The 25,805-nt window shown below is 35.4% G+C and overlaps 1 protein-coding gene across 1 annotated transcript in view; it reads left to right on the forward strand.

The window, feature by feature from the left end:
• Nucleotides 1–25,805, forward strand: part of DIAPH2 (diaphanous related formin 2) — a 958,873-nt gene that overhangs the window by 468,657 nt on the left and 464,411 nt on the right. The window contains exon 22 of the mRNA XM_032331686.1: nucleotides 24,180–24,309. Coding sequence (XP_032187577.1) covers nucleotides 24,180–24,309 — 130 coding nt within the window. The remainder of the gene's footprint in view (nucleotides 1–24,179; nucleotides 24,310–25,805) is intronic.

The following is a 25,805-nucleotide window of genomic DNA, read 5'->3' on the forward strand; positions in this document are numbered from 1 at the left end:
CTAGCTGTATAGCCGTAGGTCTTGATTGACCACAAAGTCTGTTACCATAGGGAATTTAAATTAACCCAGCTGGCTTAGTATTCTGTGAATTTCTGTAGTCATTTTCTGAGTTTAATCTTATGACTGATTTTGTAATTCTCACAGTGGGAGAAAGTTGACAACATGACTGGCATTTAGTGAATATAATTAATAGGTTTTAAAACAAATTCCTTTTTATCTGTAAAAGCTGTTTGAAGTGGATTTAACCCTATATGACACTGTTGTTCAAAAAATGTGACCACTGTGACAGAATGTGACTGATTATTTTATAAACTGATTTTCCTATCAAACAAAGCCATAGTAGTGTAGGCATGGTATAACTTTAAGAAGGAGGACCAATGACCATGGAAAGGATTTATATGTAGTAGTTCATATTCAAATAAAACTGAACATCCAGTTCATCCTCTGTAATAATTTTAGGCAATCTAAGAACTATTTATATACATATATTTTTTAGCTAGTAATTGGGCAGCAGATTTGCCACATTATTTGAGCTCTTATTTTCTATCAAACCCTGTGCCACATGCTTTGCAGTGATAAAGAAAAAAAAACATATATCTCTAGTCCTTGAGGGCCTCCAGAGCTAGTTGGGAGATACAGAATGTTATAATACAAAAACAACAGACAGGAAAGTAGGAGGAAGTGAGATAGGGTGGGAGTTGTCGGGGGAGATAATGTACGTGAGACATATTCTTTGTTGCTGTAAGTACAGGTTGGCTACAGGAAAGTACTGCATTCAATAATAACCTATTTTGTATAGCTGTCTTCTTTAGAAAGGAAAAACACAATACCAGCCCCAGTTACATGTACTTTACTTCTCTCCCTCAAACAATTGCTTAGATTCTGTTTTCCCTGACTTATGTCATAGGGAGAAATGCAAAGCCTTGCCATTCACTTTTTAAAAATCTGTGTTCTCAGAATAGTCTTTTCCCCATTTATGCCACAGTAAGAGAGTTTTAAAAACTGCTTCCTACCTACTTTGTACAATTAAATGTTACTATTTTAAATTTTTTGGACAAAGTTAATCAGTACCTATTTAAAAACAGCACTATAACGGTACAATTCTATGACTGTTACATATGTCTGTACCCTTCCTGACTCACTAATTTGGCAAAAATATCAGATAATATTTCTTTCAGCAAGAGGATGCCATGAGATTGTCCAGGTAAATTAAATAAGTCTAAAGAAAGTAACTATTAAATGCTCAGTGTGAGAGATCACTTTAGAATTGAAGCAACTCAGTATTGAGGACACATAAGCTATTCAGGAGCTAACTGTTGAGAAAAAGGAGTTCAGTGTGAAAATTTAAGCAAGTAGCTAGATATTTAATTAAAACAATATTTTACTTGGAAACTTGTTCTGAGAGATGCTGAAAAGCATTGTAAGCTATTAAAAGATTTAGGGAGAGATATAGATGCATGATTCCAATGGTCTTTTATCAATCATAGCCTGGTCAGTTCAGACACCTTTATATTTCCAAATTTCAGCTTCAGTGAAGTATAGGACAAAATCCAAGTTATTACTCAACTTCTAAAGCCATTTTTGTAGGACTTTTGTTTGTTTTATTATTATTTTAAGATGTAAAAAGACACACAACCTTGAGATTTGAACTTAACCTATAACTTTTAAAAGTAATTTTACCAAAGTTTAATTGACCTAGAATCATATTTACTCATTTTTTAGGTATATATTTTGACGAATTTTGTTACTTGTATACAGTTGTGTAACATCCATCACAATCAATATATAGAACAATCCGATCAACCTGTATCCTCATGCCCCTTTGCAGTCAGTCCCCACTCCCAGCTCCAGACAACTGTGGTTTTGCTTTGTGTCACTGTAGTATTGCCTTCCTCTAGAATTTCATATGAATGGAATCATCCAGTAAATGTAGTCTTTTGTGTTACTTTATGTTTGGTATGACTTTCAATTAACATAGTGTTACGGTGTATATCAGTAGTTCATTTTTATTGCTGAATAATATTCCATTGTCATTAGTTACCTTTCATCAGTTGGTGCATATTTGGGTCGATTCTGCTTTTTGGCTGTTAGAAATAATGCTATTAGTATTTACATATGAGACGAATTTCATTTATCTTGGGTAAATACCTAAGAGTGGGAATTCTGAGTCATATGTAAATTATAGGTTTAATTTGAAAAGATCATGTTTTTCAAAGTGTCTGTACCATTTTATATTCATACCTACAATTAAATTAAACTAACAGTGAGATATCATTTCATACTTATGTTGACAAAAATTTAAAATAATGATAATATCAAGTATAAGTAAGAATATATGTCAAAGGGAACTGCTGGTGAGAATGTAACTTGGTTCCTCTATTTCAGAAAACAATTTGGTACTATCTCAAAATGGTAAAGGTATAATACACAGAAATGCTATCTAGAATATTTTCTAGATAAACTCTTACATAAGGACTCTGAGGACATGTACAAGAATGATGATAGTATCAAAGGATATCTCACAGAGTAAAAAAGCAAACCACAAAATTGGTAAAAATATTTGTAAATCACATATCTGATAAGGGATTAATGTCCAGAATATATAACGAACTCTTACAACTCAGTAATAACAATTACAAAAGCAATCAACTAATTCAAAAATGGCCAAAGGACTTTAATAGCTGTCCCTTTAAAGAAGATGGATAGTAAGTACAGGAAAATTTGCTCAACATAACTAATCATTAGGGAAATGCAAATCAAAACTACAGTGAGATACCACTTCATATCCGTTAGGATGGCTACTATGTAAAAAATAAAAAAAGGTTAGTGAGGATATGGAGAGATTGAAATTCTTGTGAATTACTGGTGCAAATGTCAAATGATACAGGGCATTATGGAAATTCGTATAGTGGTTACATATTTGTACACCAATATTCAAAGTATCATTATTCACAATAACCAAAAGTGGGAGCAGCCTAAGTGTCTATTGACAGATGAATGAATAAACAAAATGTAGTGCATACATATAATGAAATATTATTTAGCCTTTGAAAAGAAGGAAGTTCTGGCAGTTCTTCAACATGGATGAATCTTTTTTTTTTTTAAATAGTTATTTATTTGAGAGAGAGCATGAGCAGGGAGAAGGAGAGGAAGAAGCAGACACCCCTGCTGAGAAGGGAGCCAATGTGGGTCTTGATCCCAGGACCTTGGGATCATGACGTGAGCCAAAGCCAGTTGTTTAACTGAGCCACCCAGACACCCCAACATGGATGCATCTTAAAGATGTTATGCAAAGTGAACCAAGTCGGACACAAAAGGACAGACATTGTGTGATCCCACTTATATGAGGTACCTGGAATAGTCAAATTCATACATAGACCAGTGGTTGTCAGGGTTTGGGGCTAGTGGGTAGAAGGAAGTAGAGAGTTATTGTTTAATAGGTATAGAGTATGATATGATTAAAAAGTTCTGGAGATGGACAGTGGTGATTATTGCACAGCAGTGTGAAAGTACTTAATACCACCTCACTGTACACTTAAAAATGGATAAAATGGCAAAATTTATTTAATGCATATTTTGCTATAATAAAAGAATGTTCACAACAACATTATCTATAATAACATCAGTAATAATGACCCCTCCCCCAAAGAAATGGAAATCAGATAATGGAAATGTTCAATGGGAAAATGTCATTAAAATTAAAATTAAAATTAGTTGTAATTATATGGTAGAATAGTGTATAGTGGTGAAAATAAATGAATGGCTATAATTACAAATATCAGCATAATTCTGTAACTTACCCTAAATAGCTGCTCCTCAATGCTGGATTCTAATTATGCTTTAGCACTATTACATATCTTGGATCTTCAGAGTTATTCTTAAGTAGCTAAAGCCACTAATGTTGAACCTCCAAATGCCATTTATTTACCAAGTATATACATAGTAAAATTAATTATATACACCCTTTGGGTAGTGATGGTAATCCTTAAAGCTGTGCATAGAAAAAAAAAAAAAACCTACTCTCAAACCTCATACATAAGGAACAGTTTTTGTTAAGTAAAATACTCATGACAATAAATAAAAGTTCAGTTTAAGTGCTTGAACCATTACTGAGAAGAAAACATCTAACACCTTAGAGATATTTGTGCTTGTAAACTATTCCTATACCAATTTTAAATAGTTTGAATTTTGTTAAAAGTATTCTCAGAAGAATTTCTTTTTGGTAATCTTTCTGTAGATGGGTTTACCCTTGAAAGTACCAGACTAACTTTCATTTTAAAGTATAGACATAATTCATTAGTTCTTTCTGGCCTTTCCTAAAATAAGTATGAATATGTATATTTTAATTTACACTGTTCCTAGCTAATGCAAATGCATGTGCAGGCCATTCTTCTTGAATAAGTGGGACTACAAGGGAAAATGTTGAGAGATGGAGCAGAAAGACTAGGAAAGCAAAATTTGTCCTCTTTGGAAAATTCTCTGCTGGGTCCGAAGGTAGCAATCGAAATGAATCCTTTTGCCATTTAATGTTGTCATGGTTTCCAGTTTAAGCTCTCCTTTCACAGACTGCTGCCATAAATTAAGCTAACATTTGTAAAACTCTTAAATTGCTTGACTTTTACCCAGTTGTTATCATCTGTTCCTTTCTTGTTAGAAATACCATTATAATACCAGAATCAAGAGTGTAAAAAAGGGATGATCAGGCCTACATTGAGAATTAAGACATCTTTCCATCATAAATTACGTTTGGCTGAGGTAGTGTCAGCTCTGGTCATGTAGCACCCATAAAAGCATTTGGTGACAAATTTAGAAATAAAACCATGAAAGCATGTATGAAACCTGTCTGTCATAGTTATAGAGCTAAAGTCTTTATGGTAATTGCAGTCCTTAAAAATACATTCTCTTTCTCAGTGTTATTGCAGTGTGTGGTGATGTTAAAGAAAGCAATAATTTGTAAACAATGCTTGGCAGAGAGCACAGAACTTAATTTTGTTTAAATAAAGGAGACTAACATTAGAATTCATGTGCAGTATGAAGACTGGCAAGTGGTAGTAGTTGTTTTGATCTATGCACTGGAGCATTCATGATTAAATATTAACTGTTCTATGAATATAGAAACATAATAGGGAAAAAAAGAAACATGATTAGGGCAGATTTTCACTAAAAGAAATGTAGTTGAGTTTTCTGATCATCTTGGTAATTTAGATGGGTTTATTCCAATGACTCAATCATATTTCTTTACTGCATCTTATGATCTCCTTTCTTTCCAAGCACCATCGAATATAAATGTTTATATGTTATGTTACTCTCTGTCAAAACTCGTTCCTTGATAAGAATTATTGGGCAGTTCTGATTTTTCCTAATACATGGCCTCTTGGTAAGTTTCCTGAAAATACAAATAAAAAATAAATATAAATATAAATGTAAATATAAATAAGTAAATAAATAAATAATATAAATATGAATAAATATATGAAAATATAAAAATGTGGCCATTTTTATAAATACCAGGTGGGGAAAGAAGGGATCTGAAAGCCTTCCTTAAGATACTATTTACAGACCAGACTTTTCTCACATTAAAGTTTTAATGTACTTTAAAGATAGACTGGCTTAAATGTGCCTGACCATTTAAATGTGTGCTTGACCACTTCATTTCTTGCATTCCTTATGTGAAATTCAGTGTAATTTCTGGTAAATATTCATTCCACAGTAGTTCATGCAAAAAAACCTACTGTTCTCTTGCACATTCTTGCTCCTTTCTAGAAGAGAGCATTCTCCTGCAGCTGGCTGGATATTTGCTCCATTACACAGTCTGATAATTCTCTCTGCCACTTTGTAAGTTGAGTGTGAGATTTCTTAGGTAAGGGCATAGGTTCAAAGCTTTATTCCTATATGATGTGTGATAATGCAGGAACACATTATTACTCTTGGCCTTCAAACCCCAAATGGGGTTGCTTACGCAGGAAACATAATATCAGAATGTACCTCTGTTATGGATAGGGATGATGCTTCTTTTTTCTGCCCTCTTTTTCTTTGCATTCATCCACTGCAGCTTGATCTCTGCAGGTTCATATGAATAAAATCTGTTTGGCATGTAAGTCAAGGTGTTTGTATACTTAGAATCAGTACATAATGGCCCAGAAATTAGGACCAGTGAAATATATTTGAAATGCAAGACTTTTATAGAAATTATTGAAGCCTAATATCTGGAACTAAAATTTAATATTCTACTACAAAATTCTTGAGTAAATATTTAAGCAACAACTCAGATTTTCCAGTAAGAAGTGAGTTTACAGCTTGTATTTTACTTAGAAGGCATGAATGAGCTCCTTGATTATCTAGTCCATCATTATGATAATACATAGTAGATAAGACAGTCTGTAGTACCATGAAAGTATATTTTCTTTTTTTAAACTTTTTAATTTAAATTCAATTGATTAACTTATATTATTGGTTTCAGAGGTATAGGTCTGTGATTCCTCAGTTTTATATAATACGCAGTGGTCATTACATCACATGCCCTCCTTAGCATTCTTCACCTAGTTGCCCCATCCCACCGTCCTCCCTCCCCTCCAACAACCCTCATTTTGATTCCTCTGATTAAGAGTCTCTTACGGTTTATCTTGTTTTATTTTTTCCTCTCTTCCCCTATGATTCTCTGTTTTGTTTCTTAAATTCCACATGAGTGAGATTGTATAATTGTCTTTCTCTGATTGACTTAGTTGTTCTAGCATAATAGCCTCCAATTCCAACCATGTTGTTGCAAATGACAAGATTTCTTATTTTTGATGGCTGTGTAATATCCTTGTGTGTTGTGTGTGTGTGTATTCACACCACATCTTCTTTATCCTTTCATCTGTTGATGGACATCTGGGCTCATCTCAATAGTTTTGGCTATTGTATACATTGCTACTATAAACATTTGGGGTGCAAGTGTTCTTTCTGATCACTACATTTGTATCTTTGGGGTAAATACTCAGTAGTGCAATTTCCGGATTGTAGCTCTATTTTCAACTTTTTGAGGAACCTCAGTACTGTTTTCCAGAGTGGCTGCACTGGCTTGCATTCCCACAGACAGTGTAGAAGTGTTCCCTGTTCTCCCCATCCTCGCCAACAACTCTTGTTTCCTGACTGGTTAATTTTAGCCATTCTGACTAGCGTGAGATGGTATCTCATTGTGGTTTTGATTTGTATTTCCCTGATGTCGGGTGATGTTGAGCATTTTTTCATGTGTCTTTTGGCCATTTGTATGTCTTCTTTGGAGAAATGTCTGTTCATATCTTCTGCCCATTTCTTGATTGGATTATTTATTTTTTGGATGTTGAATTTGATAAGTTCTTTATAGATTTTAGATACTTGCCCTTTCTCTGATATGTCATTTGCAAATATCTCCTCCCATTCTCTTGGTTGTCTTTTGGTTTTGTTGACTGTTTCCTTTGCTGTGCAAAAGTTTTATCTTGATGAAGTCACAATAGCTCATTTTTGCCTTTGTTTCCGTTGCCTTTGGAGACATGTCTAGCAAGAAGTTGCTGCAGCTGAGGTTGAAGAGGTTGCTGATGATTCCTGTCTCACATTGAGGTCTTTCAAAACCATTTTGAGTCTATTTTTGTGTGTGGTGTAAGGAAAAGGTCCAGTTTCATTCTGGATGTGGCGGTCCAATTTCCCCAACACCATTTGTTGAAGAGACTGTCTTTTGTCTATTGGATATTTTTTCCTGCTTTGTTGAAGATTAATTGATCATAGAGTTAAGAAGAGTCCATTTCTGGGTTTCCTAGCTTGTTCCCTTGATCTATGTATCTGTTTTTGTGCCAGTATCTTATGGTTTTGATGATTACAGCTTTGTAATGTAGCTTGAAGTCCAGATTGTTACGCCACTGGTTTTGGTTTTCTTTTTCAACGTTGCTTTGGCTACTTGGGGGTCTTTTCTGGTTCTGTACAAGTTTTAGGATTATTTGTTCCAGTTGTGGGAAAAAATGTCAATGGTATTTTGATAGGGATTGCATTGAATGTGTAGATTTCTCTAGGTAGCATACATATTTTAACAATATTGGTTCTTCCAGTCTATGAGCATGGAATGTTTTTCCATTTCTTTGTGTCTTCCTCAATTTCTTTCATGAGTATTCTATAGTTTTCTGAGTATAGATCCTTTGCCTCTGTTGTTAGGTTTATTCTTATGTATCTTATGATTTGGGTGCAATAAATGGAATCAACTCCTTAATTTCTTTTTCTTGTGTCTCATTGTTAGTGTATAGAAATGCAGTGGAATTCTGCACATTGATTTTATATCCTTCCACTTTGCTGGATTCCTATATAACTTCTAGGAATTTTGGGGTGTAGTCTTTTTGGGTTTTCTATGTAGAGTATCAATGTCATCTGCAAAAAGTGAGTGTTCGACTTCTTTCCTTATTTGGATGCCTTTTATTTCTTTTTGTTGTCTGATTGCTGAGGCTAGACTTCTGCTACTGTGCTGAACAGCAGTGGTGATAGTGGACATCCCTGACATGCTCCTATCTTTGGGGAAGTGCTCTCAGTTTTTCCCCATTGAGAATGATATTCATTGTGGCCTTTTCATAGATGATTTTTATCATATTGAGGTATGTTCCATCTACCCTACACTGTGATGATTTTAATCAAGAAAGGATGCTGTAGGGCACCTGGGTGGCTCAGTAGTTAAGTGTCTGCCTTCAACTCGGGTCATGATCCCAGGGTCCTGGGATCAAGCCCCTCATTGGGCTCCCTGCTCAGTGGGAAACCTGCTTCTCCCTTTCCCACTGCCCCTACTTGTATTCCCTCTCTCACTGTGTCTCTCTCTGTTAAATCAATAAATAAAAATCTTTAAATTAAAAAAAGAAAGGATGTTTTATTTTGTCTTTTTTTTTTGCATGTATTGACAGGATCATGTGGTTCTTGTCCTTTCTTTTATTAATGTAGTCTATCACTTTGATTGACTTGTGGATGTTGAACCATCCTTGCAGTCCAGGAAGAAATCCCAATTCCTGTGCTGAATAATCCTTTTAATGTACTGTTGGATCCTGTTGGCTAGTATTTTGGTGAGAATTTTTACATCCATGTTCATTAGAGATACTGGTCTGTAATTCTCCTTTTTGCCATGGTCTTTTCTTGGGGGGGGGGGTCAGTGTAATACTGGTCTCATAGAAAGAGCTTGGAAGTTTTCCTTCCGTTTCTGTTGTTTTAAACAGATTCAGAAGAATTGGTCTTAATTCTTCTTTAATGTTTGGTAGAATTCCCCTGGGAAGCCATCTGGCCCTGGGCTCTTGCTTTTGGGGAGATTTTTGATTATTGCTTCAGAGTCCTTGCCAGTTATGTGTCTGTTCAGATTTTCTGTTTCTTCCTGGTTCAGTTTTGGTAGTTTATACATCTCTAGGAATGCATCCATTTCTTCCAGGTTGCTGAATTTGTTGTCATATATTTGCTCATAATATGTTCTTATGATTGTGTTTTGTTGGTGTTGGTTGTGATCTCTCTTGTTTCATTTATGATTTTATTTGTATGGGTCCTTTTTCTTTTCTTTTTGATAAGCCTGGCCACAGGTTTATTAATCTTATTAATTCTTTCAAAGAACCAGCTCCTAGTTTCATAGATCTGTTCTACTGTTCTTCTGGTTTCCTTGCTGATTTTCTGTTTAGATGATGTGTCAATTGCAGTATGGCTCATCTTAAAGTCTCCTACTATTATTGTATTATTATCAATGTGTTTCTTTGACTTTGTTAAATTGGCTTATATAATTGGCTATTCCCATGTTAGGGGCATAAATTTTATAATTATTATATCATCTTGCTGGATAGAGCTTTTAGTTATGATATAGTGTCCTTCCTCATCTCTTAACAGTCTAATTTGTCTGATGTCCATTAGTATGATAAATGTTTTCCACCACCTGGCTTTAAATTTAAGTATAAATTCAACTTAAATCTGGAGGTGTCTTTGGGTGTAAAATGAGTCTCTTTTAGACAGCAGGATATTGATGGGTCTTGCTTTCTTATGCAGTCTGTCATCCTGTGTCTCTTGACTGGGGTATTTAGCCCATTACCATTCAGAGTAACTATCGAAAGAGATGAGTTTAGTGCCATTGTATTGCCTATAAAGTGACTGTTACTGTATATGGTCTCTGTTCCTTTCTGATCTGTGTTACTTTTGGGCTTTCTCTTTGCTTAAAGGATCCATTTTAACATTTCTTGCAGGGTGGGTTTGGTGATCACAGGTTCTTTTAAGTTTCTGTTTTTCCTAGAAGCTTTTTATCACTCCTATTTTGAATAACGTCCTAACTGGATAAAGTATTCTTGGCTGTTTATTTTTCTCATTTAGCACCCTGAAAATCATGGCAGTCCTTTCTCTCCTGCCAGGTCTTTACGAATAAATGTGCTGCCAATCAAATGTTTCTATCCTTGTGGATTACAGACCTTTTGTCCTGAGCTGCTTCTAGGATTTTCTCTTTGTCTCTGATACGTGTAAGTTTCACATTATATGTCGGGGTATTGACTATTTTTATTGATTTTGAGGGGTGTTCTCTGTGTCTCCAGAATTTTGATGCATGTTTCCTTCCCCAGATTAGGGAAGTTCTCTGCTATAAGTTGCTTCAGCGTACCTTTTGCCTGTCTCTCTCTTCCCTCTTCTTCTGGGATCCCAGTTATTCTTATAATGTTCACTTTATCTTATCACCTATCTCTCAGATTTTCCTCTTGTGATTCAGTAGTTGTTTATCTCTCTTTTTTCTCAAAATCTTTATTCTTCATCATTTGGCCTTCTATGTCATTAATTCGCTCTTCTTCCTTATTTATCCTAGCAGTTAGAGCCTCTGTTTTTTATTATATCTCATTAATATCCTTTGTGATTTTCACTTGACTAGATTTTCATTCTTTTTTTTTTCCCTACAGAAATGGATTCTCTAGTGTCTTTATAATCATTATTGTGAACTCCAGTTTTGAAATCTTATGTCCATACTGATTAGGTCCCTGATAGTCACTACTGCCTCTTATTTTTTTTTTTTTTTTTTTGAGGCAAATTTTTCCATCTTGTCATTCTTGCAGAAAGTGGTTGCTTTTCTATTTGTAGACTTACAACTATTTGTTTCTTAGATCACCTGTTGAGTTTACAGGTGTTCAGAATTTGATAGCTATCTAGCTGAATTCCTAGGACCAGATGATATTAAGGTCTCCTAAGGCTCTGGCATCTTGTACTCCGAGTAAGTATATTTTCAATATAGTTTTTGTTAAAGTATAAGGGACAGTTTAGAAGACTTATGAATAATGTATCTAGAATTGGGACAGCATTGAGCATACCATGTAGGTCATCTACTCTTGGGTAAGTAGGTGGTAAATTATGATACACATCAGTCTCTCTTTTCATCTAACTTAATTAAGAACATTCAGAGAGATTCTGTCCTTCAGATGCCACAAATTTCTAGGCAGTTCCTCTCAAGTTGCAAATAGATACTAAGCTTAGAAGTCATGTTGACCCTTCAGCTTGTTATATGTAAAAGTAATTATAAGAGGGCCCACACAAGCTGTGGTCAGTTGCCAACCACCTTCTTGCCTGGCAAATCCTTTCAGAGAAGTGTAGTGGCTCTTAAACTTGAGCATCCATCAGAATCACCTGGAGGTGATATCAGAATTATTTTTTTCCATTTTTTTTATGACAGTATTTTTTTTTGTTATTTTTAAAATTGTATCAAAGTCATACAGGCACATAATTTTAAAAGTCAACTAGTTCTACATGGTTCATTTAGATGAAATATAGTCCTCAGCCTCTCTCCTCCCACTCCCAAGACTATTTCCACTTCCCTAGAAGAATCATTTTATGTTTGTTAACTAATTATTTTACCTGTCAATAAATAACATGTTTGTGTTCCTACTTCCAGATTTTCAGTATAGGCATTGTCTGTTGAATTTCCACAGTGGGAGATAAAGATTCAGCTTCCTTTTCTCCACTCACCTCTTTTACATGTATGCACACTTCATAGGCCCACTTGTTCCCAGTGTAGTTATAGGGTAATTTTTCAAAAAAATATTTTATTTATTTATTTGTTTGACAGAAAGAGAGTGAGAGACGGAATACAAGCAGGGGGAGTGGGAGAGGGAGAAGCAGGCTTCCTCCTGAGCAGGGAGCCTGATGCGGCACTTGGTTCCAGGTACCCCAAATAATTTTTGGTAGATCAATAATTAGTACACTTGTTATTATGACAGTGTAAATGCCACTGGCAGGTAAACTATGTAGTCAACTATGATTGCTTTACCTTTGCAATATATTTTTTTGTTTATCTTTTTTTTTCATATACACAGTTTTCTGAGACCTTACCACTAATTAATCTTAAATTCTGACCATTATCTAGGTCTTCTCAATTCATTCTTGGGAAAGTCTCTTGGAGCATTCTTTCCCAAGGATATGAAAGAAAACACAGCTGTCATCCTTCAACCTTCCTTTCCTATTGTCCTAGGAATTGACTTGCCTCTTTTTTGTGTTGGATCATTTGTTTCTGGATCCTGTATCTTCTCATTTCCTGCTTTCTTCCCTCTTTTTGATGACATTTATTTTCTAGAAATGTTATAAGAGGGAAATTTTTTGAAACCTTACTTTCTGATTGTCTCAGAAGTTTGGTAGTCCTAGTGCCATTGTTTTCTTGCTTCCAGTGGCTGCTTTTGAGGCCAAAGCCGCCTTCTCATGTGACCTTGTAGGACTTCATTGTCCTCAGTGTTATGAAATTTTACAATGACATACCTGTTATGCTGGCCACCTAGTGACCCTTTCAGTGTGAAAACTCATGACTTTTGATCTAGAGTGTTTCCTTGAGTTAATTTATGTCCTTTGTTATCTTTCTAAAACTCATGTGATTCAGCTAATTCAGTTTTATTCCTCATCTGTTTTTTCCTACTTTCTATCTCTGTCTTACTACTCTTTCTGAGAAATTTCCTCAGTCTGTCTTCTAATCCTTCCATTAAGTTTTTCATTTCTGAAGTTATATTATTTTTCTTTCCAGGAGCTCCCATTGGAGACTTTGCTCTGAATAAAAATACATTGTGGGATTGAGATACAGTGAAATTAGTTGCACATATTTAATCCACTATTTTTATCCAACATCTCTATATTTGCTAGTTATTTGATAATTCCTAACTTATATTTGTATCAAATCTTTTAGGGTTCAAAAATGGCTTTCTATCAGTGAACGTATTGGGCCCTGACAATCTAAAAATCTAGACCATGATATTAGGATAGGGCCTTGTGATTATCTAGTTCTTCTCATACAATGTAGAGAGAATACCCAGTTCTCAGAGAGGTGATGTGTGCTCCTTGAAAACACTTGCTTCTGTCAGAATTTACCAGAGGTATGTGAGGTGGATTATTTGCATTATTTGTCAGGCACACTGTACTCAATGTAGTTTTTTTTTCCCCCACTCTTTTCCATATGTATATATATTACTGAGGTATAACTGAGATCCAGTAAAGTGTACATATTTAGTGATTTGATAAGTTTTGGATATATGTACACTGCTGAAACTGTAATCATAATCAAGATATTGACCACCACCCAAATTTCCCCCATGACCCTTGTGATTCCCTCTTACCTGCCCTCAACCCTTCTGAAGCAACAACTGATCTGATGTTTGTCACTATAGATCAGTTTGAATTTGCTAAATAAAAATGGAATCATAGTGCATGGTCTTTTTTTTTTTTTTTTCTTTTCGGTCAGGGTTTTTAAACATGTAACTTTTTTTGGTACTTTGGAGGCCATACCTGACTGTCCAGGTGGAAAGTCTTTACCAGCTCAACCTCCTACATTCTTTCTCTCTTACACCTTCCCATATTCCCGCTCCCAGCCTTAGGGTCTACTGCCTGTGATGTTCTAGTCTTCTCTCCATCCAAGCCACTTCTCAGGAAAGAACCACTTAATTCCATTTAAACTGAGGTAGCAGATATGATTTTTGTATGTGATTTCTACCATTATACAGAAGACAAAACCCACATTTGGCCTATGCCAAAGTAATAAAGCTCTAATAATGGAATGGATTTTCAAGCACGATCAAGTAGGATTGAAAGAGGTTTTTGGACGGGGACCTCTGCTGAACCTCTGAACATACACCCACTCTAATGGGGTCCTCATGTAGTACTTACCCTGCCTATAGAGAAGGAGAATGAATTGAAGCCCCCTTTGGTCCCATTTAGAATTTTGGTTTCCTGAAATGTCAGCCATTTCACCTAAGAAAAGAACTAATGTCTTGCTGGTCTTCCTTCTTTTTGATCTGTGTGTCAAAGAAAACAGTCCTGTATAGATAAAAGGATACTCAGGAGGACAGGACCTCCAGGATTTCATCTATATGTCCTTGGTCCAGGTGAGAGGGGTGCCATCAGAGATGGTCCTGGGCCATTGGACTGAAGTCCAAGCTGTTAGTGACCCAGGGATCACAGTTAGGGGAGCCTGGCAAACCAGCCTAGCTCTGAAGATGCCTTGCCTGTCTCACTTCTCTTCCTACTTATTTTCACATTTAATCTTTTACTCTTAATTCATGTGCATTTAATTCTTTTCTTGTTATTTTATTTATTCATAATGATAACTGTACTCTTTAACCCCATCACCTATTTTCCCCATTCCCCCACCCACCTCCCTTCTGGTAACCATCAGTTCACTGCCTAAAGTTCAAAGCCTGTCCCTTGATTTTTCTCCTTATTTCTTTCTTTTTTTTTCCCCCTTGATTGTTTTCTTTCTTAAATTCTGTATATGAATGATATCATATAATATTTGTCTTTTTCTGACTTATTTTACATTGCATTATACTCTCTAGATTCATCCATATTCTTGCAAATGGCAAGATTTTATTTTTTTTTCTAGGGCTGAATAATCTTGCATTGTTTTTGTGTGTGTATACATACACGTACATACCATGTCTTTATTCATCCATTCATCTGTCAGTGTACACTTGGGCTACTTATGTAATTTAGCTATTGCAATTAATGCTGCAGTAAACGTAAGGGTGCATGTATTCCTTTGAATTAGTGGTTTTGTATTTTTTTGGGTAAATACCCAGTAGTACAATTCCTGGATCATATAGTAGTTATAGTTTTTTATTTTTTTGAGGAACCTCCATGCTTTTTTCCACAGTGGCTGACCCATTTTGCATTCCCACCAGCAGTGCGAGAGGGTTCCCCTTTCTCCACATCCTCACCAATACTTGTTGTTTCCTATGTTTTTATTTTAGCCATTCTAATATGTGTGAGGTGATATCAGTATCAGATTGATATCTGGCCAGATCGATGGGCACCATCCTCAGAGTTTCTGATTTAGTCGATTTGGTGGATAGCCAAAACTTGAATTTCTAACAAGTTCTCAGTTGATGCTAGTAATGCTTTTCAGGGAACATGGTTTGACAACCAGTGAATCAGTTATGCCCATCCATTCTACATACTCATTTTTAATTCTTGGTTCTTGCATTGCCTGATTTCTTCAGGTGTAATTATGCTGAACTAATCTGTCACAAATACTTATAATACCTTTTGTCATTGGCTTCACCATTTTTCAGCTGCTACCTGTGCTACCCCCTCTATTATCTAATTATCATCCACAGTCAGTATTTTGAATAAATTACCTTACACAGTGCTTCCTCTTTCTGGCTATCTATTGTTTTTAATTTTGCACCCCAGTACTATACTGAATCTGTGCTTGAAAGTCACCAAAGTTTTCTCTGATCATCAATTCAGTCACAGTTCTCTTTGGCTTCTCTCAAACTTTTATTCATTCAACAAGCATTTACTGAACAAAATAGATACAGTCCTGTTTTTTTTTTAAAGATTTCCTTTTATTTTTATTTTATGTATTTATATATTTGACAGGGAGAGAGAGCACAAACAAGGGAAGCAGCAGGCAGAGGGAGAGAAAAAACAGGCTCCCCGCAGAGCAGACAGCCCAACTTTGGGCTTGATCCCAGGACCCTGGGATCATGACCTGAGTCAGAGGCAGATGCTTAACTGACTGAGCCATCCGGGCGCCCCAGTCCTGATTTTTTTTTTTTTTTAAAGATTTTATATATTTGAGAGAGAGCGAGTGCACAAGTAGATAGAGGGGCAGAGGGAGGGGGGAAGCAGACTTCCTGCTGAGCAGGGAGCCTGATGCCCAGCTCAATCCCAAGACCTTGGAATCATGACCAGAGCCAAAGGCAGCCACGTAACCACCTGAGCCACCCAGGTACCCCAGTATAGTCCTGACTGTGAAATGAAACCCGTAGCCACCAATGCAAAACAGAGGGTCCATAGAACTCGAGTCAGGAGACACTGTGTGAACAGGTGTTTGGATTGGTCTTCTGGAGCAGGGGGCCCACCAAGCTAGGACTAAGGCCCACATAACTAGTAAAGGCAGTTCCACTGGAATGCAGAATGGGGGGCTAAGGAGCCCAAGGCTTGGTGTGAGCAAGTTAGGTAGCAAGTGTTGGTGCCATTCTGGTTTCCAGAAGTGGCTCTGAACTTATGCTGTGGAGCAGGGGAGGAAAATGGCACCAATCAGCCTATTCCTTTGTTCCTGGAGTAATCTCTGCATGAATGCTGCCTCTCTGGGACATACTCTGAGATAAGCAAATGGCCTCCACACCATGATCCCAGGCACTCTTCAGATTGTTGTTTCTCTGTCATAGGTCCATGAGCTGTTTTCCTGCCTTCTCTCCAAAAGCAGCTCAGGGCCCTCTGGTCTCTATCCCAGCCAAGCCCACTGACCTTTAAAACTCCAGGCTCTAAGTCCTGCTGGTTGCCAGAAGTCATGAAATTAAGCACCTCTCACTTTCCAATACAGTTGCTATGGGGATTTGTTTTCACCATGTGCTCCCCTGTGTCTGTCTGTCTCTGACCCTTCTCTAGGACCATGACTCCCTCCCCACCACAGTGGCCATATTCTGTTTCTCTCCCAAGATTGAATCTCTGCACCTCCTACCTCCTTCAAAGTGGCCTCTTCTCTACCTTTAGTTGTAGAGTTTGTTCTGCCAGTCTTCAGGTCAGTTTCTGAGGTATTTAGGGTGATTCGCTAGTTATCTTGTTGTGTATTATTGTGATGAGGTGACTTTATCATCCTCCTATTCTGCTGCTATCTTCCAAGTCTCAGTAAATATTTAAATTGAACACACACATATACATACACATACACACAGAGAGAAACACAACAATGATGAACGTAAAGAACTTATCAAAGTCTCTGGCCTATAAGCACATGATGGATGGGTAAGAAATGTTGGTTCCTTTTCCCCTTAAATGATGATACTACCACCTGGTGAAGGAAGAACATCTAACATCATGAAGAACTGAAGCAAATGGGTAGAAATCTTCACCCATTCATACAAACCACAGATATGTATTAAGTACCTAGATGTCATTGTTTAGATGTATGTAAATGTGAACAAAGCAGATCAACAAATCCTTGTATTGAGTATCTGGCATTGAAGTGGAGAGGGATAAGAAAGTATAAATAGAGTATATAGTATATTTGAGATCAGGTCTATGAAAAAAATAAAAGAGAGAGGAAGTAAGAGGTGTTGGGAGAGTGGATTGCAATTTTAGAATTAGAAAGTGACTTAAGTATAGATCTGGAAAGAAGGGAAGGAGCTAACCATGTGGATGAATTAAAGTGAAACCTTCCAATCAGAGAACACCAGCAGTGGCTCTGAGCAAGTGGTGAATTGAGAGAGCTAGGAAGCAAGCATGATTGAGGGGAGTGGTAAGTAATAATAGCTAGATACACCATCATGGTAGTAATGGGGCCAGATCACTAAGGGACTTTCAGGTTATGTTAATAACTTACTCTTTGCGAAGAAGAGAAGCTAGAGTAGGCTTGTATCACTTTTAATCGGTTTAATGATCATGGTCATAATAATACAGTATCTTACTCAATTCTGCAACTCTGTGATCATAAGTACTTATTTAATGCCTATTTTATGGAGGAAAAACTTGAGGCTTAGAGTGTTTAAGTAACGTGCCCAAGGTCACACAACTAGTGAAGTATAGAATCAAGATTCATACCTGTTTCTGTCTGATTCCGAAGTCTGTGCTTAGTAACTATTTTGATTAGAAATTTGAACTCTAGTATATAAGTTGTAAAGACCCATTGGATTTGTTGAAGGAAGAGAATAGCATGGTTGTATGCGGTTTTAAGAAACATATGTGGGTTGAATCCTATAGGATAAAATGAAGTAGAGAAAATGGAGTGCCATTCTACCTTCTCATAGATTATCTCCACATAGATAAATAAATATTTATAAATAAATATAAATAAATATTCCACATTTATGTTTAAAAAATGAGCTTCACTTTCTTCCTAAAGTGAGCTCATTTGAGAGAGTCATTACTTTCTTTGTTACCAACATGATACACCCATTCTTTTAATAACCAAAATTTAAAACTTCGATATTTCCCTTTCCTTCATTCCAAATATTTTTTCAGTGACTTAATCCTGTTTATCTTTACAATATGTCTTGAATTTTTCTTTGCCTTTTTTTAAAAGATTATTTAAAATTTATTTGACAGAAAGAGAAGTATTTATTTGACAAGTAGACAGAGAGGCAGGCAGAGAGGGTGGGGACGGGGAGGGGTTGGGGAAGCAGGCTTGGAATCATGACCTGAACTGAAGGCAGAGGCTTTAACCCACTGAGCCACCCAGGTGCCCCTCTTTGCCTTTTTTACATATATCCTAGCTATCATTTTAATTTTACCAGCCTTTGAGATTTACCACCAAATTACTCTCCTATGTCACCTCTTTTCTATATAATTTTGTGTTTTTTTCCTAAGTTCTGAGCTCCCTGAGTCTTTGAAGGTACCACGCATCATTTATCTCTGATTGTTATTATTCAGCACAGTCCCTGCCCACAGTGGATCACTGAATGTATTTCTACATTCATATTTGCTTTACTCCTAACCTGCCTCCCCTTAGAAGCATATGTTGCTTCATTTCCTGAGCAACACAATATAATTTTATTCTGGCATTCACTCCAACCTACCTCTCAATAAATACGGTGTACTGGAAACTTCTGGGCTTTGTAGTCAACCTTTCTTTATATGTATGGATATGTACGCATACACATACATGCACACATATGAATAGAGTTTAATTTATAAGTATTACTCTTAAAGCCCATCAAGTGGGAACTTATATGGAGAAAAATCTTAATTTAGAAACATAAATTGCCTGCCTAGTATATTTTAACATTCTCCTAGGTGGATAAAAATAATAATAATATTTTTATAATAATATTATTATATTATTGTGGATAATATAATAATTTGTGTATAAAAAATAATATTAGGAAAACAGGGCCTCTAACCTTGAAAAAAACCTCATATTGCCTAGAAGAAAAACTACTGTGTTGTGGTGCCTGGCTCAGTCGGTTACATGCCTGCCTTTGGCTCAGGTCGTGATCTCAGGGTCCTGGAATTGAGCCTCTGCATTGGGCTCTCTGCTCAGCTGGGAGTCTGCTTCTCCCTCTTTCTCTCCTTCTGTTTTTTTTTTTTTTTTTTTTTTTTTTTCTCCTTCTGCCCCTCCCTACCACTTGTGCACTCTGTCTCTCTCACTCTCCCAAATAAATAAAATCTTAAAAAAAAAAACCCTACTGAGCTAAAATTTTATAGTGAAGGAACAGGGCTGAAAAAAGACATTATTACTAAGATAGAAAAGTCTTCAGATAGGAGGTGGTATTTGAGTGGTCTTGAAATATGAGTAGGTATTCACATGGTAGATAGAAGTAAAAAGGGAAGATGGAAGAAAAATCAAAAGAAAAGGGGGTGTCTAGAGAGAACAAGATATGCAAAAGCATGATGGCATGACATTACATGGTATGTTCATACATTTGTAATCAGACCAGAGTTGGGCATGCATCAGAAAACATCAGGGGACATGTTAGAAAAGTAGGCAAGGGCCAGCTCACAAAGGGCTGTATGTGCAAAACCAAGAAGTTTGTATGCTTTTCTAGTAGATGCAGGAAGACTTTGTAATAGAAACTTTGAGTGGATTCTTATCTTTTCAGAATTAAACATTTGAGGGGCGCCTGCATGGCTGAGTCGGTTAAGCACCTGCCTTTGGCTAAGGTCATGATCCTGGGGTCCTGGGATTGAGCCCCACATCAGGCTCCCTCCCCAGCTGGAGGCCTGCTTCTCCCTCTCCCACTCCCCCTGCTTATGTTCCCTCTCTAGCTCTCTCTCTCTGTCAAATAAACAAATAAAAATCTCCATTAAAAAAAAATTAAACATTTGAAAACTAAGATCTGTGTGTGGAGAGGTTGAATTTCCAAAAACTGTTCGGTTTAAAGAACAGTACACATGAGAAGGGAGCTTTGCCTCTGTGAGAGGTGGTTATACAGTGAATAGTGACCAGTTATTTTCAGTTCCCACTGAGGACAGAGCAAAAGAAGTAATATTAAATCGCAGCAGAGGTGAAAATTACCTACAGAAGGGGTCCTTCACAAAAAAATTGAATGTGGCTGATGTAGATGATTAAAATGTTGTCTCAGGCTCTCTGGCTGTGCTGGCAACCACCTATTTTCAAAGACAGAGCAAAGACTAGATTTTCAGGCTTGAGTGAAAGTATTTGGAAAAAATATATATTTTATGTGGTAATTAGTTATTCATATATTTTGCTATCTGCCTCAGGTACAGTGTTGGGAATGTATTAGAAATGTCAAATGTAAAAATTATCTTCCATAATATAGCATTCATATTTATTAGAAAAAAGATAAAACTATCAGAATTTGCTGTGTATATAGGTGTTGTTCTGTTAAAAGTATTTTATATTCATTTACCATTTCAGAAATTTATTAAAGAATAGGTAGATACAATTAGTATAAATTTAGTTATTAATCTTTATGTGTAACATTTTTTGGTCAGATGGTTATATTTAAAGTCATTCTGGTTTACTAAATGATGGGGCTCTATCAGTGAATATAGTGAATTGCTCTGTCTTATTTTTTTATCATTAGTTGATAATAGCCTATTCAAATATTATAAAATGTTTTTAGCTCTTTCAAATATTTCCAATTTCTGGAACTGCTGTTTGTGTTTTTATTATGTGGAAATATATGCAAGACATAAGATTGTAGATTTTTTTCTTATCCTTTTCTATCTTACAAAGAGAAGTCATCTATCTATCTAATACCTCTGCCTAACTGTGGCTGGTGAGAGGGAGACAGGGAAAGCATAGGCAGGGTTGCTAAAAGGCACTTGGCTCCTGATGGAAGCAAACCTTGAAATGTTGACAATATCCTCACTACTGAGACTTAGGCAATCTGGACAAGTATTAATGGAATCTTTGATGTTAATGTAAAATTAACATAATTTCAAGTTAACCAGATATCAAATGGAAATCAGTTTTATTTCTTAATAAACCCAAACACTTTGGCAGTGGTTTTACACATACTCAGATTAGACTACTTTTGTATTACCCCAAGAGATATATGTATCCAACTAGAATACTTCAAAGAGTAAATTATTGGATAAATGCCATTGACCTTTATAATTGATAAAGGGGAATGTTCTTAGTTGCCTTCTGTGTTGACACTGAACAACACAATATGTCCTGAGAGAGAGACAGTGCCTAATGTGTGAATGGTGTAGATGGAGTTAAGAGAGGCTGAAGACATGATAATACAAAGTAAATATAATAGGTCAAAAATTATTTCCCCCTGTATTTTAATAGTATCTATTTATTTTAAAATGATTGGTCTAGGAGTCATACATATAGAGAAAAATTAAAAAGACCACATATTTGTCACAGTTATTCCCTGGCAGTTTGAAACCTTAAAATAGACTCTGTGTGAAGTTTTTTAAAAAATAAATATTACAATACAGATTTAACAGTTTGTCTCCCATACCAAATAAGAGATTCTTCAGCTTGACAAAAGAGGCACTTGTCCATGTTTGCCCATGCTTTGAAAGAAATATTTCAGGTTTTTTTTTTTTTTTTAAAGCATACCCGTGCTCTGTCTGTAACTCTCTGATTTCAGTGAAGATACCAAGATATTTCTTTAGCTGAAATGTTATGGTTCACTTATCTTCTTGGAATGTAACCATTGCCTCTACTAAATTTCTTAACAGGAATTAAATTAATGGACCTGACTGAATAAATACTTATCAAATACAAAATAGTTTCTGAAAATTAAGTATTTATCAGTATGCATGCCAAAAGCTGGTTTTTAAATCACCCATAAATCTGACATATGAGCATAATGCTATTTTTCCCTTTTTGTGTTTTCCTTTCCAGTATTGGCCATGTGCATTTAAAATATTTTAAAAATATATATATTTTTAGAACTTGGTGTCCTGAAAAGTTAGGTAGAGTTTTGTTGTTGTTATTATTAGTGGTGGTCATGGTGTCTGTGTGTCCGTATAGTTTCTACAGGGTTTATAAAATATAGATCAGTTCCCTTTCCTTCAGGAAGATGTACCTTTAATTTTCCCTACACACCTAATTTTTTTAGGATTAAGGAATTCAGGTTATTTGTGAGAAAAAAAGAAAATGTGAATTTTCTTATAAATTGTAATATCCAGCATACTCTGAAAATGTTGCACTTTGTAAACATGTAACACTATAATCCCAGGTATAGACCTCTCTTTAGGAGCATGAACCTCCCACTGATTACTCTAGGGCACAAACCTTACTTAACATAAATTGCCCTTGAAGTGTTGTTGAGGTTTGTTCTTGTAGCTTGTCCTTAAATTGTGTCATTTTAACCTTGTAGTGCTTAAAGGTGTTAGGAAGATCAGCAAGATAATACAAAATTTCAAATATTTCACCTATGTGGGATAAAGTAATCCTGGAAATTCTAAAAGCATTCACTGTGACCTTGTGACCACCTGAACTGTCAACATCAGGCCTCCTGTGGTGGTTTGTTTTGAGCCTAGAGACTATATTTCTTTTAAGTTCTCCATATCCTGGGGACATAAATAATTGTTAAAAAGCTATAGTACAAAACGGATTCAGTATATGTCTGACTGATTAAATGTGATTTTTTTTTTCCTTTGTCACTAAAACAGTAGCTATTAAATATTCTGTTAATTACCTAAGTATCTTCTACAGCCTTTTCATAAACCTGTCTGGGAAAAATTTATTCTAAACAGAGTAATCCTTAAAGCTAAAAACCCCAAATTAGTATGCATATCAGTGGGCAACCCCATCATCTAAGGATTATAGAATTAAAACACCTAAGAGAATCAGAAAACTTGATGCTTTATTCCTTACTTACCCTTTGTTTGTAGGTAAATTCTTGATTTCTTCTGCAGCTTAGCCTAGTATGAATGTTACATTAAAGAAAACACTTAGATTTGCATCATAGATTTTTTTTGTCTAATACTTTAAAGATTTTTATCATTCTAACTATAGCATCTCCTTTCTAAAAGTATCTCTGAAAAGTAAATAACATACATAAGCAGAAAACAATTGTCATCACAATTGTGTGGTCAGATTCTATTTATGAATCAGCATAAGAACTTTCCAGTTTTTCTTATCTGATGGTCCATACAAGTAAAGGAGGGTAAAATGTATTTTTTATGTTAATTTGCATCAGTAATGGCTACAAATAAATATAACCTCACAAACATGTCCAGCTTCCAAGAATATATTTCAGTGATAAAGCAAAGAACAAATGCTGATAACATAAGCACACATTAACTTTGACTGCAATTATTAATACTTAAATTAATGCTTTGTTCTCAGAGAATAGTTCATTTTGCCATAATAATTTAGACATTTTATTATATATATTAAAATTAAAACTTTTGCTGGTTTTGGTCATCTTTTGTGTTTTAAAATAATGGTGCTCCTTTCAAAATCTGGGGCATTGTTTCTAGGCCCCATTTGGAAGCTACCCTAACTTAAAAAAAATTTTTTTTGTTAAAGATTTTATTTATTATTTACTAGAGAGAGAGAGAGCATGAGCAGGGGGAGGGGCAGAGGGAAAGGGAGAGAATCTTAAGTAGACTCCACACTGAGCACAGAGCCTGTCATGGGGCTCCATCTCATGACCCTGAGATCATGACCTGAGCCAAAGCCAAGAGTCAGATGTTTAATCAACTGAGCCATCCAGATGCCCTGAACATTTAAAAAAAAATTAAATTAGTTTTAATAAATTGAGTTCATCCTTTCACTTGTTTAAGAAAAAAAAACTCTCTTTACTTACCCAACATACATTAAAAATATTGTTATTTCATTCCAGATCAGAGATACTAAGTCAGCAGATCAAAAAACAACCCTCTTGCATTTTATTGCTGAAATTTGTGAGGAAAAATACCGGGATATCCTGAAGTTTCCTGACGAACTGGAACATGTAGAAAGTGCAAGCAAAGGTAATTGATTACTATTTTGAAACTATTCTTTGCCTGAGTATTATATTTTAAATGGTAAGATTAAAAAACATTAATTTTATTTTTTCTGTTTACTGATATTTGAAAAGCAAGGAGATAGTTTTCATTAGCTTATGTTTGCTAGTATAGTATATTTAATGATCTATTTTTTACTTATGTCATTTTTTAACATTGCTAGGTTATTGACACTTTCACATCTGTGATCTGATAGTATGTTCACTCATTCATTTCATAAATACTTAAGTGCATATTGTTTACAATGGAACTATACCATGGGCTTTTCATGATATCACAATGATTGTGAGACAGTTCTTGCTTACGGATTTTCTCACTGTTTCTATTATTCCACATTAGTTACATGTTAGTAAATATGACTCTGGTCACAAATGTGTGTTGTTAAATTGAAGAGCCAAGATACAGAAGTTCCTTAGAAAAGCAGTTGCCAGAGAACTGATGCTATATTGCAGTAAGCATAATTTAACATTGTATCTTAAAGGTTTTTATTTTAATAAAGAAAATAATGATACTGTGGAATCCTACTCTGTCTCCTATTGTTATTCTGGTCCTCATACTACAAAATGAGATACACTGGATTAAATCAAAGAAATACATTAAGGGTTTGATTGATAATACCAGACTAGCAGAGGTGACCATTGAACAATATATTTTTTTAAGATTTTATTTATTTATTTGGGTAAGGGAGAGGGAAGAGAGAGCGAGTCTTAAGCAGATTCCACACTGAGTGTGGAGCCCAACATGGGGCTGAGACCACAGCCTGAGCTGAAACCAAGAGTTGGGAAGCTTAACTGACTGAACCACCCAGGTGCCCTGACTGCTGAACAATATTATACAAACAGTATTCTGGGTTTTACAGACATATATTTTTTCCACTTCAACAAACACTAACAGGTTTATATCATTTATAATAAACTTGGGAAAGGTGTATGCTTTCGAGTCCTTACTGAAAGTCCTGAGTTATAGGGAAATGGAGAATTTTTAATTAGAAACTTGAGAAATGTCACAAATAAGGACAATCATTAATCATTTCAGTGTTATCACTACTTTTTGATTGCCCTTTTCCAGAATTTCTTTTTCTAAATTTTATTTGTTTAATACGTAGATTGAATTTCAGAAAGATTTTGAGAAGTCTGTCAAGAACATGTTTAAATAAAATGATCTGTCTAATTTTACAGTGATTTTTTAATTCCTAATTTTTAAGTTTTTAGTTCTTACATTGAGGATACTTTACATAAACATCCAATAAACACTTTTAGTCAAAATAATCTGGAACAACTGTAATGAAATGGACAATGAAGTTTATATCAGCTTTGATTTTAAGTCAAACTCTAGCTTATCTATATTTCTATATTTCTATCTCTATATCTATATAAATTTATACAAACTTTTAACCTCTATTGTTTTTGATGAAGTTAGCTTATAGCGCACAGCCTTTTGAGTTAGATACTATAAAGTTCTAA

Source organism: Mustela erminea, chromosome X, assembly GCF_009829155.1.
Source record: "Mustela erminea isolate mMusErm1 chromosome X, mMusErm1.Pri, whole genome shotgun sequence".
NCBI lineage: Eukaryota > Metazoa > Chordata > Mammalia > Carnivora > Mustelidae > Mustela > Mustela erminea.